General features: G+C 32.7%; 1 protein-coding gene across 1 annotated transcript; it reads right to left on the bottom strand.

Moving 5' to 3' along the window:
• Positions 1-85: 85 nt before the first annotated feature.
• LOC120214194 (dnaJ protein P58IPK homolog) lies at positions 86-3,448 on the bottom strand. Its single transcript, XM_039212150.1, has 9 exons — positions 3,255-3,448; positions 2,246-2,411; positions 1,771-1,972; positions 1,523-1,683; positions 1,351-1,444; positions 960-1,172; positions 789-869; positions 467-685; positions 86-386 (listed from the first exon to the last, which is right to left on the bottom strand). Exons 1-9 carry the CDS (start codon positions 3,385-3,387, stop codon positions 228-230), a joined length of 1,428 nt encoding a protein of 475 aa, XP_039068081.1. The 5' UTR covers positions 3,388-3,448; the 3' UTR covers positions 86-227.
• Between the last annotated feature and the right edge of the window lie 13,832 nt (positions 3,449-17,280).

Raw genomic sequence — 17,280 nt, 5'->3', positions numbered from 1 at the left:
TTTAATGTATTTCATTGTTGCTTTGTTGGGGAAAGCAGTAGAAAATATTTACAAATTAACAAAGGCACAACACATAAATAACTCGAATCAAATCACTTCAATTAGCTATCATCAACTGCTACAAATTTTAAAACGAATTAATGAAGCCAAAGGATAGCTAAATTTTGGTGGTGTACAAGTTAGATGCTGAAGAAAACACGTCAGGCAAAGTCATAGTGGTGAAGGTATCAAAAGTGGAAACCTCCGCCAAAGCCTCCGTCGAACGTAAACGTGAAATGTTGTCCACCACCACCACCAAACGGATTGAAACCGCCACCTCCCATTCCCATGTCTTCGATATCTTCTCCTCTGTCATACCTTGCTCTCTTTTCGTCATCCCCAAGAACCTGTAAGATGCAATATGTTACTAGTATTTCGTTCATATAATCAGCGAAGTTAAAGAATGTTGAGTTTTAACGGATCGGACCTCATATGCAGCAGCAATTTCTCGGAATTGAGCCTCAGCTTCTTCCCTATTATCAACATTCTTATCCGGGTGCCATTGCAGAGCAAGCTTTTTGTATGCTCTTTTTATTTCCGCAACCGAAGCAGTCTTTGAAACTCCCAGAATTTTGTACCAGTCTTTCCGTTTGCTCATCTTCAAAGCTTTCTCAGCTCTCGCAAGTGCTTCACGGATATTCATATCCTGCAAAACAAACAATTCTTTTAGCTCTCATGAAGCCCTATAATCCGGGAGAAGAAATTTCAATATGGAAAATTATCACCCAAATTTAACATTTTTGACTAACCTGAGGAGATTTTTGAGCCGCCGATTTCAGATCCTCCACAGCACCATCCCAATCCTCTGTTAGAAGTTTAGCCTCTCCCCTCTGAACCATTGAAACACAGTTAAAGATTTATGGCATTATGTTTTCCCCACTGTAATTAAAAGTTGTACAAAGCGAATCGAATCTACAGACCTGTACTAAAGCTTCAAGAAGTTCCTCATCAATGTTAAGCGCCTCAGAGCAACTACTTAAAGCATCCTTCCCTCTGCCAAGTTTAACCAAGACCTTACATAATCCAAGGTGAAGATGCACATTATGAGCAAGATGATCTGGATCCAAAGAAAGTGTGGCTTTATAGTCCTCGACTGCAAGGTGCAACTTGCCCTTGTTCAAGTTATCTTCCGCCTACACAAGATTCCACGAGTCCGAGTATGTTAATAAAATAAGGAAATGTGATAATAACAACAAATTGAAGGTTGTTCGATAAAGTAGGGCTAGTGGCAAACAACCATGTATCTAAACCTACAGTAATATAAAAAAAACAAGAGGAGAGGCAGAATAAAAAGATGTTTAGTAGGCCTACACTTTTAGTCTTCTTCAATAAATTTTTCAATCCAAAATATGCTTTCTTCAGTTCGCTGTGCTCGGGATCAAGGCGTAGACCTTTCTGGTAATGCCTGAAAGGACCATGTATCTATTAAACCCCCATTCTTCATGTAGTCCAATAGCAAAAAATGCTCTTTTGCAAGACAAACCTTTGAGCAACATCATGATCTGCTAAATAGTAATATGCTCGACCACGAAGGAGCAAGGCCTCAAGATTGTTTTCATCTTCCTTGAGAATAAACCCGGTTTCTGATATTACACTAGAATAGTCTTTAGCTGCTAACAACAACTTCACCTTGAGGATCTTAGCCTGCAAACAGTGAAGCAAAATAGATTTTACATATATTGTTAAAACTCCGGAAAAATAAAGGAAAATAAATTTAATGTAGGTTGCTACCTTTGAGCATGCGGGCGAAAAAACTAGCACAACTTTGTCCAGGTATTCCAAACCTTTTGTAAAGTCTCCAGAGTCAAAGAGACTGAAAGCTGTTTCCAAAGCACTTTGAGCCTGATGCAATTGAGAAAGTTCTTTCTCAGTGACTGAATTTCCCGGTTTTAATTCCAGGAACTTTTTGTAGCTTTTCTCCGATTCCTCATATCTACATTGAAAAAGCACCTGTCATATAATTTTCCAATCAAAAGACAAGATGGGCGGGAGAGAGAGCAAGAGAGAAAAGACCAGAAAATTTTCACTTTCAAGGTGTAAATGAACCACAAAACTTCACAAAACATTCATACCACATTTTTCTAGCACATAAAGGAAAATGTTGTCCAAACCATATTTTCTAATAACATATGCATTTTCAATAAAACATGAAAAGGAAATAAGTATTGTAAATTATGTATACTAATTTCCTAAGTTTTCAAAGTACCGGCATAGCTGACGCAGGATGGATGCACGGCGAAAATATGCTTCGGAAAGTGCAGGATCTGCCGCAATGGCAGCATTAAGATCATCGAGTGCCTCATTGTAACGCTTCAGTTTAATACTCTGTGAAACTCTCTCAAATATCTCAGCAGCATTTCCTGACTTTCCATCTGCACATCCAAGTGGAAATTCTAAGGACAAAGAAACAGGAAAGATATATAAACTCAAGAATAACAATTCTGACATCCAAACAAGAATTATCAGCTATCCAGCTACTGACACTTGAAAAATCATATAAGCATCAAGAAAAAGATGCATTTTTACAAACACTTTCATGCTTGCACCAGCAGTTTCTTTTCATTTCATTTGTTTTACTATAGTACATTCCAAAATGAAGAATGAGAAATAAGTTGTTCATCAAACTGAACTATCCAATAGACAATTATACTCCACCAATGCCAAACAGAGAATGGTAATGAACAAAAATGCGAAAACTATTTGTTGTCGCACAATTAGGATCCTAAACTGATAATCTTTTTACATAATATAAGCCTTTCATACAAGAAAATTTTTCATATCACAAAATTCAAAACTTCATTTCTATGCTTATAAGAAAAAAGAAGTCTTTTTCTCAAGTCTACTCGAGATGGATAAAGAAAAATGGCAGTATAGATGCACAAAATGACTAATTGCCTATTCAAAGGCTTCTCTTCCAGAAAACAATAATCCAAGAAATCACAAAAACAGTATGTTTGACAATGAATAAATTATAATCGAAACTAAAACAAGCAATTAATATGGAAAAATCCAAAATTTCCCTCCAAGAGTTCGAGCTTCACATAATCTCCAACCCAAGAACTTCCTTTAACCATACTTGAACAAAACCCAGAAAACCAATGAAACTAAAGAACCCATATTTACAACTAAAACCCACCAATTTGATCCAAGAAAACCCCAGATCAAATGGGAATCCTCCAAGAAAAACAAAATAGTAAGAAAAAAAGCCGACTAACCCAAAGCAGAAACGAGAGGCTGAAGAAGCAGAAGTTGACAAAACAATACAAAATGGAGTATCAAAATTGTGTTCACCAATCCTCTCCAAGCCATTGAATCGAAGGTCCAATTCCAACTCAAAATCTTCAACATTTGTCTTCCTATTTATATAAATCTATAGATTTACATGTGATGTTTTTTATTCCTTTTCTTTTCTATTTTGGTGATTTGGAAAACTCTCAATATATTAATGGGGTTGAGAGATGAGACTCGACATCAACTGGTTGGAATTTCTATCGAGGGTTCAAAGAACCGAGGATTTGCATGTCATTCCACGTTGTTTCATCCAATGGTATGGCTACACGTGGATTTACTAGTGTGACATACGTGGAAATTATAACCAATATAGAATTGGTATCTATTTGAGTTTTAATCCATTTGACTTTATTCTTTGTCGTAGTTTGTTATCGATGACTTATGTGTATTATTCTCTTCACTTTTTCTCTTTTTAAATTTAGTCGGTCTTACATTTCTGTCTATATGCAGAGATTTTTACGCAGAAATTTATTTGCAGGGATTAATTCCCATTACAGACGCGCATAAGAAGACTGCATATGAAGACTATTCAACTATGCATTTATTTATTTATTTATACATGCATTGTATTTTATCTTTATTTTAATTTTCTGATTGCCGGAGGTCTTTCACGGAAGTTGCTCTTAACCTGGTATTGGGGGCAGCCTACTACCCTACCTCCCCTTACTCCATTGCATATGAGAATAGGGTTTTGTTGTTGTTGTTGTTGTTGTATAGAATTGACACGTCATTAGCGTTATTTCTTTTTCTTTGGACCGAAGAGTAGCCCAACCAACCATTTTGACATACTGTCCTAAATCCACCACTTGCTTATAAATGAGGGTTTTTTTTTTATAAACGGGAAAATATTTTAATTAATTAGTTCAATAGAATATTGAAGTTTATTTTGAGGTCTTCGACATTTTTTATAGTCTTCTTAGAACTCGTCGTGTCAAAGTGACGAGTTTCAATTGAAATTGATTTTTAATCAACGTATTAATACTTAATTATTTTTCTTAAAATATGTCACCTCGACATGACGAATTTATTAAAATAATATATATATTTTTATTTTTTCCATTATAGAGTTTTTAAAAAAAGTAAAAAAAGGAACTCGTCACCTCAACGTGTCATACTGATGTTTTATTTATTTTCAAATATAAAATGATGTGATTGGACAATGAAATATATTTTGTAATAGATAAAAAGAACATTACATTAAGAAGATAAAAACAACAAAATTAACACATTATGTTAAGAATATAAATACAACAAACCTTACACATACCTTAAACAGTAAAATAAAACCATAAACATACAACTTTTTTTTATGATGTTTTAATCCTCGTAATCAGTAGACTCGTCAGAAATAATATTAAGTTATTTAATTTTTTATGTTTTTTCTTATTAGGGTTCACATACAAATTGAAACCATACTTCCAGGTCTCTATCATCTTCCTCTGTTTCTTCATCATTATTCTTAGTTGGTGGGATATTCAAGTTGGAAGCAGCATCCTCAACCATACGAGCAAGGTTGACAACAACAAACTCTACATACAAATCGACATTAAACATAGAATGATAATAGTATGTCTTGATCATACGAGCAAGGTCGACATTATCGTTTAGATGAAACCTCATGCAGGATAGTGGAAATTTATAATATAATGAAGATATAATTCTATTACTTCCGAGTTGAACTATTCTTTCTATTTTGAACTTCAACTCGTTTAGTTGAATTTTTTTTGAAAGACATGGTTAAAGATTTGCAATCATAAAAAACAGTTACAAAAATAGTAGTCATGTTAGAAAAAAAGTCAAGTTTTGGAAGTGAAAGACTCAATTTTGCTAAGATATTTTTTGTTTCACCTCACATATATTTATAGGCCCTCATGAAGCACTTACTATAGGACGAGCTGATATTACAACAAAAAAACTACATAAGATTAAATAAAAACATATAAAAAATAAGTTTATAAATGTCATTGTCTGATATAACAATAAAATGAAGTGATATATCATTGAAAAGTGAAGTGATTGAGCACTGAAAAGTTGTTGTCATTGTGTATTAATTGGTGTATGAGAAAATGATGTTTTTCTGAAATAAATTTATTTATCGCTGAAAAGTTTCTGAAATGAAGTGATATATCAATGAAAAGTGTTTGAAGTGAAGTAATTTGCCACTAAAGTTATTGTCATTGTGTATTAAATGGTGTATGAGAAAAAGACATTAAATGGTCATTGATGATAGCTTGTCTTTTAAAAGCTTCTTAAATGCATTGGTATATGACTGAAAATTTTCTGAATGAAGTTATACATCACTGAAAAGTTTCTGAATGAAGTGATTTATCACTGAAAAGTTTCTGAATGAAGTGATTTATCACGGACAAGTTTCTGAATGAAGTGATATATCACTGAAAAGTTTATGTCACAGAATTGAATGATCATTAATGATAGCTCATTTTTCTTTTAAATTTGCTTATGTTATGAGAATATACACAAAACTTCTACTTTCTACAATTTCATTGAATCACTAGAAACTTTTCTCAAGCAATGACAGACAAATTTTTCACAGTTGTCCATTCAAATGGCCAAAAATTACAAACTGATGATGGTGTTGTGTTTAAGTCACAAAGGCCTATAAACATGATGTTTCCGGTAGCTGTATCTCATCACCACGTGAAGCAAAAAATTGAAAGAAAACTTGGAGCTTCTGTTTCATGTTTGAGTTATCGACACATAATTTCATAGACTCCACTTATATATGGAGCGATCTAGCTTGAGGATGATGACGATGTTGTTGTGATGGTTAGATTGCATCAATCTTCAAATAATCAAATGATCGAGATATACACTGAAACAAAAATGTTGTATATATTCGTACTTCGTTAACAGTTGCGTTTGTCGTTGAAGAAGTAGAAACATCATCAGATGACAACCTTTTGGGTGTTTCGATGAAAGCATTATTGATTTTAGAGAGGATAATGAAACTTTTGTTCCAATGATAGTAGACAATGACACACTAATAATTGATGATTCTGATATCGATGAGGTTGCTTTAGAGGGACAAGGTTTCTATGTTGAGGGTGATGTATGAGAGGTAGCAGTTTCACGGGGTCATGCATTGCAAAATGCTCAAAGTGGTTGGGCCTATTCAACAACACCTCATCAGCCCCAAATGGCTCAACCCAAAATGCCTCACTATCATCATCCAGCTGTGAGTTTAAGTATCTCCCAAATGATGTTGATTGGCTACCAACAATTTTTGAAGAATGGTTGTCAAACCCGCAATTACGAAGGAAGTTGAAGGTCGACCTGAATCTAGTCGAATTCATACGGATATGGATGATCTTCAATGAAAGCAAGGTTTGCCAAAGCTTTGTGGCCACTACAGAGGTGAATGCGACAACAGAAAACATTGTCCGCATCTTCCTAAATATCGAGTAGGCTGATAAAACTCTCGTAATTCTATTATCATGTTTTTTTGTTGTATCAATCGTTGGATAATTTATAAACATCATTATCCATCTACATTTTTAATTTTTCATACATAATTACAAACTACTCAAAAATAACTTTTAACGAAACATAAATTCATACATATAAAACATTTCTTTAATATAAAAAAATCAACATACAAAACAACTTTTTGTCTCCTTCTTCTTCTTCTCAATTTTTACACAACTATTTTTTTCATTATTCTCTATAAGTCGTTTGCTACGTTGGATCAGTAACTCTTAATGCTTCTTCTTCTCCTCCTCCTTGATTTTCATCTCCTTATTCTCTTATTCAAGTTTCCTTATCTCCTTATGTTGATCAAGTATCGACTTTATAGCCTTATTTACCCACTATTCATTTGAAGACGAGCTCAAATCCGAATTATCAATGTATGAGTAATCAGACCCAAATATACCATTAAATTTTTTTTGGTAATATTCTTAACACAAATGCATGATTTCAATCTCATATACACTCTATCAACTCATCCACTCTTATTTATAATGAAAAATTTGTGAAAATAACCGTTAAAACTCATCACGTCGAGGTGACCAATTCCATCAATTCAAAACAATCATGTTGTTGGTTTTCCAACGGATATAAACAACTACCAATTTTAAAAGAAATATTATTTTAATGAAACTCGTCACCTCTGCATGACGAGTTCCACTTTTTTTTAATAAAAAACAAAATACTCAAAGTTAAAAAATATATATTAATTTAATGAAACTCATCACGTTGAGGTGAAGAGTTTTAAGCACAATAATTAAATATTTATATGTCGATTAAAAAATAATTTTAATTGGAACTTGTCACCTCAACGTGACGAGTTTTAATAACACTGTAACAAATGTCGTAGATCCAAAAATAAACTCCAAAATTCCCTATTAGGCTAATTAATTAAAATATTTGCCCTATTGGGACTAGAAAACTACAAATGAAACAAAATATCCCAAAGATAGGAAAATATTACATGAACCTTTGGTTTCCGCAAGTGTTGTCTCCATTTGCAGAAATGCAATCCCTTCCATAGGTATCTAGAGCATAGTTAATGGTAGGAGTGTAAATTAACAAAGTATTTGATGAATTGTTCATATAATATTTATTGTATTTGTTTATTAAGTTAAATAGAAGAGTATGAATAAATTTTTATATTTATTTGATAAATGAACGAACATTAGCATAGTATGCTCGATTCATTTATGTTTACAAACAGGTTCATTTATAAGATTGTTTAATGACTCATTTATAACCTCATTTATCCGATTCTTCTTATTTTTTACATTTTAAATATTAGTGAAAGTAGGAAATAAATTGAACACATAGTGAACTTTGGAGTTAAAATTATAAAGCCTAAGGAACTTAAGGACTAATGGCATAATATCATCATTTTTCTGAATATATAAGTGAACATGTTAACAAATGTTAAACGAACATGTTTGTAACACCCATAACCCGTACACATGAACCAATACGAGTTACAGATGTCACACCAGAAATTCAAAACATTTCTTTAATTGAATTGAGTAAAATTTTGTTTCATTCAAATATCACCAGTTTCATAACTTGAACACTTATTATAAAATAATTATTCAGAGAAAAATCGTAATATAATATTTTTGGTTACCAATTCAAAACTAGTTTCAAGCAGTGATAGACAATTCTGTTCTGTTTCATAAAATAAATAATATTGTCTAACACGTTTGATTTAAAACCCAAATTTTTTAAACATAGTTTAATATCATAACATCTATTTATACTATTAATTATATTTAATACTAACTATATTAAGAAATTGCAGACATTTTATTCTTGTATACATGCCAGCTAGAACCTTTAGAACACAGTAGGATGTCATCGTTATTACTTGTAAATATTTCCTTGGTGATTGATGCCAAGCTCATCTCCTTACTCACTTTTTTTCCTTTTTCCTACACGTGAAAATCATCATACGCTAAGTATACACTTAGTGAGCCAATTATATAAATATTCAAAGCATTGCAACATAATTTAGAGGAATAACAATATTCAATGCAATATGATCACTTTACTTGTATACCATCCATGTTACCATAAATTAACATGATATAACCGGATATAAAGTTTCTTACCAATATACTTGTCATTTATTCCAGAAGCTCAACATCTTATTCACCTGTTTATCATTTGTTATCCAATAAACCATAGCCAAAGTATAACTTTATGAGGACCCCTGTATAGGAGTCAAATGTTTCACTGTAGTGTTGAGGTCGAGCCTTGCTCACATAATAGTGTTGAGGTTAGGCCGTACCCACCTTATACACTACAGCATTTTGTACCGTGTGTCTTCGTTATACACTTTGAGACCTACACTATGTGCCTTCGCTAGACACTCTAGTGCTACCTAATATGTAGCTGCTAGACTCTATGACATGCCATTAATACCATTAACCCTCAATAACATACTTGGGCGTATAATCTATTTTTATTTGATCAATCCATAGCAAGGTATATAATTACCAGTTAACCTTTGGGTAGTTCATACCCAAAATAACATTTATGTATTCATGATAACATCATGTGTAATAAACAATGATCAATGTATTATATATTCACCTTTGACATATTTAGAATATATCAATTATATGATAAATGCCATAAATATCATGACAATACAATTAAGGCAGACTTATCACAAGTCCTACCCAACGATGTATAAACATCCATGTATAATATTATGCATGCATTGCACTCACTTTGAGACTTTATATGCAATTAAAAATATAAGCCTCACTAAGTTTTAACTTGATCATTTGCTTCTAATTTGGTTAAATCCCAAAATTTGTCATAATTTCATATCTTGGCAGTTTGCACTACCTTTAAAGAAATATTATTTTGTATTAATATACACCTTTAAAAATTATTCCATTTGTACCACTGGAAACTAGACTCAAATATTAATATATAATATATAATATATAATAAGGAAATTCTTCTAGTTCAACTTGTACAATTTATGGTGAATTTTCAAAGTTGACCAACATAATCTGTTTTGAGCAGAATCTGCTGCCCCGTTTTCTGACCTATCATCGGTTAAAAATTCATATATTTTTGTATATACCTCGAAATCAGTTTCTGTTTAGTTCTAAAAAAAACTAGACCGGTATAAGAATCCAAAGGTATAAAAATGATCATCTAATAATTGTTTTAGAATTTATGGTGATTTTCTAAACTTACTATCCAAAACTAAATTCTAAGAAGATTTCACCAATTTGCATTTTCAACTTGTTCACTAATTCTATTAGCTCACCAAATGCACATATATGCATGCATCAGAAATCACATAATATTTTAGAAGTCACTCCTTACCATAGTAACTCTGTCACTGGCTCATTGCAAGCCAATGTTTGTTCGATAACATAAGTACAAATTAAATTTGCACTCACCTGGTGTCCTTAGCTTGCAAACCTTCCTTAGAATTTCACATTTCATCCTTAAGCTTTTTCTTAGCTTTAATAATGCTTGATCTTTATTTAAAGCACATAATCTAAATGAGCATCATTACAAAACATATGCAATATAACCACATGTTAAGAATCTTACTAACATAGGCACACGTTAGAAAATAATTTCCTAATAAATCTTCCGATGCTCATTCGATAGAAATTCCATGTCACAACATAAGTGTTGAGTTAATCGATCGACAGAATCGGCCAAGAGGGGGTGAATTGGCAATTAAAAATTTCGGTACAGCTTTTGCAGAAAATTGAAAAGATTTGCACAGCGATTTAGAGTGGTTCGACTTTCTCAACCAAAGTCTACGTCCACTACCTTAGCTATCCACACTAAGAATTTTCCAACAAATTCACTAATTTGTTCTTTCTTTTGAGGCCAAAGAGATAACCTTACAACACCCTCAAGAATATACCACAATTCTTGAGAACACTCTTTCTCAAAGAGAAGATTACAAATTTGCAAACTTACAAGGAAATCCTCACAACGTAAATTGTTTGAACAATTCTAGAACAAAGAAAAGAACACTCAAGAATGAATACAATTGAGTACAAGTAGTGTTCTTGAAAGCAAAATGAATATTGAATGAAAAATAGGCTTGAAATGCTCAAACTTGAGGTTTGATGCTTTCTCTTTGATTCTCTCTTGATTCTAGTTGCTTGTTGTTTCTTGTTTTTGATCAATGGCTTCTAAGCTTGTTTAAATACACCTTCAAATGATTCTGATCGTTGGGGATGATTAGTGGAGTCAATAGAGCATTTTAAGTGTGAAAACAATTAATAAATTCAGTTAGGAGCGTCAGTGCATCGATGCATACCCTAGGTGCATCGGTGCATCAGTGTAAAATTCAAATATTTTTTACCGTTGGACTCTCAGTGCATCGGTGCACTAAGAGTGCATCGGTGCACTAAGAGTGCATCGATGCATAAAATGCATTCGATGTTTTGAAAAAGCCTGAGTGCATTGATGCATGGTCTTGTGCATCGATGCATGATATGTGCATCGATGCATAAAATGCATTCGATGTTTGAAAAATTAATTGGTGCATCACTTTGAAAAATTGATTTTAGGCTTGATTTTGGTTCAAAATACTTTGTGAAAATTGTTTCAAAAATAGTTTAAGTATAAAACACAATTTTACACATTTAGTAAGGTTTGAAATTGATCTTGAAAGACTTGGAGTAATAATTTGATATTCGAGTAATTAAATCGAATATACTTAGAAAATCATTTGTGAAATCTTAAAATTTATTTAATTTAATTTGTTATATCGAAACATCAAAATGTTTTCAACAATCTCCCCCTTTTTGATATAACAAAACATTTGTGAAATTTTAAGATTTTCTTTGAAAAATCAAGTTTGAAATTAATTTTGAAATTACTACTCCCCCTTACTATAACACTTCTCCCCTTTAAAATATTGTAACACTTAACATTTCTCCCCCTTTTTGTTAAATCAAAAAGACTCCAAAATATAAACAAGGTTGTAAAAAAATTTAGCCAATAGATTAGTAATATAGCTTAAGCTGCTAAGACCACAATAAAGAGAAACGTTAGCCATTAGTTTCATAATCAATATTCATAAACATGTAATGGATAATTGGTCATAATGAACTAATACGTAAATGATGCAAAAATTAATAAACATTAAGCTCAAACAAATATAAATTAAGTTTAAAATCCATAAAACATCCAAATCATATCTCCAAACAAAGTCAAACAATCCAAAAAAACAATAATTCTCAAATATTCAAAATGTTTTAACAAGAAAAGTTCAATGAAGATCCAAAACAAAACAAGGTCTACTCGTCCATAGAATGATCGGGAGGCGGAGGAGGAAATCGGGCTTGCATCTCAAGAGAGTGCATCCATACGTGCAAGCATCTCCCTTTGAAACTCCATCTGTCGAGCTTCCAAAGTGTCTAGGCGTTGATTTACTGCTTCGTGAGTAGCAGTCAAGTGGGATTCGATGGAAGCATACCATAGATCAAATGTCTCCAAAAACAAACGAAAGTATGGAGGCACTTGATCCTCTTGTGGAGCAGGCTCATCATCTGGTACGTGATCGTCGATGTCTTGCATAAGCTGTTGAAATTCAGGATCATCGTCAGCAGCTGGAGCCGGAGGAGGAGGAGGAGCACGAGAGGAGCTAGGAGCAGCTCGTGAGGAACTAACTCCCGGAGTTTGCTTTCCGGGTCTAAAAGACCCATTGACCGATTTCCTCATCTTGTTTCCACTCAGCCTTCTTTAAAGAGGTTAGATTGATTGAGTTTTGGAGAGGAATGGGATTATCGAGAGAGACGTCTAGACCAAGTTTGATAAAGAGGTTACTAAGAAGACATCCACAAACTAATGTTTCTACATGTTTTAAAGGAACAATGTTTATGATATCTACTAGTTGGCTAAAACTAATGTGGGGCAGATTTATTTTGATTTTGTTCTTAATACAATACATCCACCATAAATCCCTAGCACGAAGGGTGGAGTACCTACCAGCAGATGGTCGAAACCACCACGAGATTATCAAATGAAGAAAATGATCGTGATGAGAACGAAGGGTACTAACACTAGCGTTTGGAATATAGGGATAATTCACATTTTCATTTTCATTATATGACCCATCATCATCTAACCCAAAACGTGAGGCTATAGTCGAGGGGTCAATATTAATATATTGGCCTAAGACATAGGATCTAATAGAAATAGTCCCACATTGAGTATCATTTTGAATGCACACCATTAGAATAGAAAATGCGGACTAACTGATGAAAAACGATAGGTTTGAGACGAAACAATTTATCAAACTTCCAAGTTTTAAGAATTGGGAGGTATTCAAAATCAATGTCAATCATGGCTTGAAGAGAAGGAATACGCTCTTCCCAGATTCTATAGGATTGGAAAGACTCCATATACCTATGGTACAAGTCATCTCTACGACGTTCAGGCATGTTGAAACAAAGTCCTATAAGACTATTAGGAGGAGGAGAAATGAGATTTGGAGGTTGGTTTGAATGAGAACGACTCGATGAAGTTCTAGGGCGTTTGGGATTAGACATGGTTTAGGAATGTAACCTGCAATATGAAACACATGTATACACAATAATCAATCCCAAAACTCAATTGAGTCCTCAATAATTCAAGGTTCTCTAAACCGAATCCTAATGGGCAATGTTTTGAAAAACTATTTGAAAATAATATTTGTAAATAATATGTATGGTTTTTCATGAAAACAACATAATTAAATCAAAAACATCAAATTTAGAAATTAAATTTAGATTTTTGTTTTTTTTATTTCAAAAATTCACAAATTCATTGAAAATTTGTGAGTTTTGATGAAATTAGTTGTAAAAACTAGTTTGTAATCATCAAACTATCAATGCTCGATATAATGTTCATCCTAGAACTTTTTAAAACTAGTCATAAGATCAAAAATTAATAAAACAGGGTTTTTAAAATATTACCTTGAAAATTTCAGATTTGAGAGGAATGTGATGTTGTTTTGCACTATTTGATGATAAATGCAAGATTAGGAGTTGAAAAAAATCGAAGATTCCAACAATATTTCGTTGATTTTAAGCAAAAGGAGATTTTTGAGTGAAAGAGGAACGAACGGCGAGGTATTTTGAGGTTTAGACATTTGAAAGAATAAGAAAATAGGGTTTTAATACCTAAAACCCGACGGATTCATCGATGCACGACCCTGTGCATCGATGCACATTCAAGGCGTGCATCGGTGCTTCAATATGATGAATCGATGCACATTCAAAGGGATGCATCGATGCACTGTTAAGTGTATCGATGCATGAAGCACAAAATATCAAAAATTCATTTTAAATACTTAAAATGCTAAATTAATTAGCTCTAGTGGTATTGGCAACTCATATATTGAAATTTAATCATGTTCAATCAATCAAATTACTCTTTAAACAACATTTGAACATAAAATTAATTTTCACCAAATAACATAAACTCCCCCTAACTAATAGCAATGAATGCAACTATTATAAGCATTTTTCATTTATTCTTAAAAGTGCTAAAATTATTTTAAACACTAAGTGAAGATATGTAAGTTAAACCTAATTCTCTCCTAAGTGTCCAAAATCTTTCCTTGTTTAAAGGTTTTGTAAATATATCCGCTAATTGATGCAAAGTATCAACAAATTCTAGAACTACATTTTCCTTAGTGACAAAGTCTCTAATGAAGTGATGTCTTATTTCAATGTGCTTAGTTCTATAGTGTTGGATGGGATTTTTAGTGAGACAAATAGTACTAGTATTGTCACACTTGATAGGAATGGTACTTACTTCAATTCCATAATAAAAAAGTTGTTGTTTCATCCATAAAACTTGTGCACAACAACTACCGGCTGAAATGTATTCCGCTTCAGTGGTAGATAATGCAACATAATTTTGTTTCTTTGAAAATCAAGAAATAAACATATTTCCAAGGAATTGGCAAGTACTGGAGGTCCTTTTCCTATCTAATTTGCATCCTCCATAATCCACATCGGAGAAAGCATGCAAGCTAAACCTAGAGTCTCTAGGATACCAAAGTCCTAAACTAGGAGTGTCCTTAAGGTATCTAAAGATCCTCTTAACAGCTAGTAAATGTGATCCCTTAGGGCATGATTGAAATCTAGCACATAGGCAAACACTAAACATAATGTCCGGTCTACTTGCAGTTAGATAAAGCAAAGAACTAATCATTGACCTATAAAATTTAACATAGACACATTTACCTCCTTCATCTAAGTCAAACTTTGTTGATGAGCTCATTGGAGTGTCATGAGGTTTCCCATTTTCTAGTCCAAACTTCTTGAGCATATCTTTGACATATTTAGCTTGATTGATGAAGATGTCATCTTTTCTTTGCTTGATTTGGAGTCCCAAGAAAAATGAGAGCTCCCCCATCATGCTTATCTCAAATTCACTTTGCATTAGCTTAGAAAATTCTTGGAAAAGAACATCATTAGTAGAACCAAATATTATATCATCAACATAAATTTGAACTACTAATAAATCTTTAACTTTATGCTTTAAAAACAATGTAGTGTCAACCTTCCCTTTTGAAAACCCTTTTTCAATTAAAAAATTTGACAATCTTTCATACCAAGCTCTAGGAGCTTGTTTTAAACCATAAAGCGCTTTTGTCAATTTAAGAACATGGTCCGGAAATTTTGAATCTTCAAAACCTGGAGGTTGTTCCACGTACACTTCTTCTTTTATAAAACCATTTAAAATGCACTTTTAACATCCATTTGATATAATTTAAATTCATGAAAACATGCAAATGCTAATAACATTCTAATTGCTTCCATCCTAGCTACGGGAGCGTATGTTTCATCATAGTCTATGCCTTCTTCTTGTGTATAGCCTTGAGCAACAAGTCTAGCCTTGTTTCTCATTATATTACCACTCTCATCAAGCTTATTCCTAAATACCCATCTAGTACCTACAATAGATTTATTACTAGGCCTTTCAACTAATGTCCATACTTTACTCCTCTCAAATTGATTTAACTCTTCTTGCATAGCCATAATCCAATGTTCATCTTTTAATGCTTCTTTAATATTCTTAGGCTCTATGCATGAGATAAATGCCACATAATTACAAATTTTTCTTAGAGAGGATCGAGTTGTTACCCCTTTGGATGGATCAGCTACAATCTCACCATCCTTGACATAGTTGTATTCCCTTGGGTAAGAGACTTCCCTTTCTTCAATGGTTGGATTCTTGAGAGGATCATGAGTTTCCTCATTTTTTGTTTCTTCCTTTGATGATGGTTCTCCAACGTCATGTCTAACATTATTTGTATTTATAACACCTATATCATCATTCACACAAGAATCCTTCCTCAGAAGGAGATTATCATCGAAAACAACATCTATAGACTCTTCTACAACCAAAGTTCTTTTATTAAATACTCGATAAGCTTTAGAATTTAAGGAATAACCCAGAAAAATTCCTTCATCACTTTTAGCATCAAATTTGCCAAGATTGTTTTTACCGTTGTTTAAAACAAAACACTTACATCCAAAAGGATGAAAATAGCTAATGTTAGGCTTTTTATTTTTGAAAAGTTCATATGGAGTTTTCTTTAAAATAGGCCTAATCATTACTCGATTTATAACATAACAAGTGGTATTTGTGGCTTCCGCCCAAAAATATTTTGGCAAATTATTTTCATAAAGCATGGTTCTAGCCATTTCTTCTAAAGTTCGATTTTTCCTCTCAACAAATCCATTTTGTTGAGGGGTTCTAGGTGCTGAAAAATTATGGCTAATACCATTAGAATTACAAAAATCAGTAAATCCAAGATTTTCAAATTCAGTTCCTTGATCACTCCTAACACTAGTTATAAAATAACCTTTTTCGTTTTGCATTACTTTTGAAAACATGATGATTTTTTTCTAATGCTTCATCTTTAGTACTTAAAAATAGAACCCAAGTATATCTAGAATAGTCATCTACCAAGACAAATGCATATTGTTTTCCACCCAAGGTAGTAGTTCTAGATGGCTCAAAAAGATCTAAATGGATTAATTATAATACTCTACTAGTTGATACGTCATTAATGGATTTAAAAGAAACTCACTTTTGTTTTCCTTTAGCACAAGCATCACAGATTTTATCATTATCAAATTTCAGTTTAGGCAGCCCTCTTACTAAGTCTCCTTGAATTAACCGTTGCAAAACACTCATGCTAGCATGTCCTAGTCTCCTATGCCATAACCAACTATCATGCTCATCTTTTGCAACTAGGCATAAATTAGTCACATTAATAGAATCTAAATGCACCATGTAAATGTTTCATATTCTATGACCAACAAGCATAATCTGATTAGATGCAATGTCAATAACTTTACAACCATTAGTTTCAAACATGACATTAAATCCTTTATCACAAAATTGACTAATACTCAAAAGATTATGCTTTAATCCATTCACATATAAAACATTCTTAATTTGTATGGAAGAGGT

Source organism: Hibiscus syriacus, unplaced genomic scaffold (assembly GCF_006381635.1).
Source record: "Hibiscus syriacus cultivar Baekdansim isolate YM2019G1 unplaced genomic scaffold, ASM638163v2 tig00110054_pilon, whole genome shotgun sequence".
NCBI lineage: Eukaryota > Viridiplantae > Streptophyta > Magnoliopsida > Malvales > Malvaceae > Hibiscus > Hibiscus syriacus.
This window is presented reverse-complemented; position numbering and strand designations above follow the sequence as displayed.

Bases quoted from the DNA above. Each gene is read 5' to 3' on its own strand.
- LOC120214194 (XM_039212150.1), bottom strand. From the start codon at position 3,387: ATGTTGAAGATTTTGAGTTGGAATTGGACCTTCGATTCAATGGCTTGG. The intron at 1,684-1,770 runs GTAGCAACCTAC...CACTGTTTGCAG, and splicing joins TTTCGCCCGCATGCTCAAAG to GCTAAGATCCTCAAGGTGAA. The intron at 1,445-1,522 runs GTTTGTCTTGCA...TGGTCCTTTCAG, and splicing joins GATCATGATGTTGCTCAAAG to GCATTACCAGAAAGGTCTAC.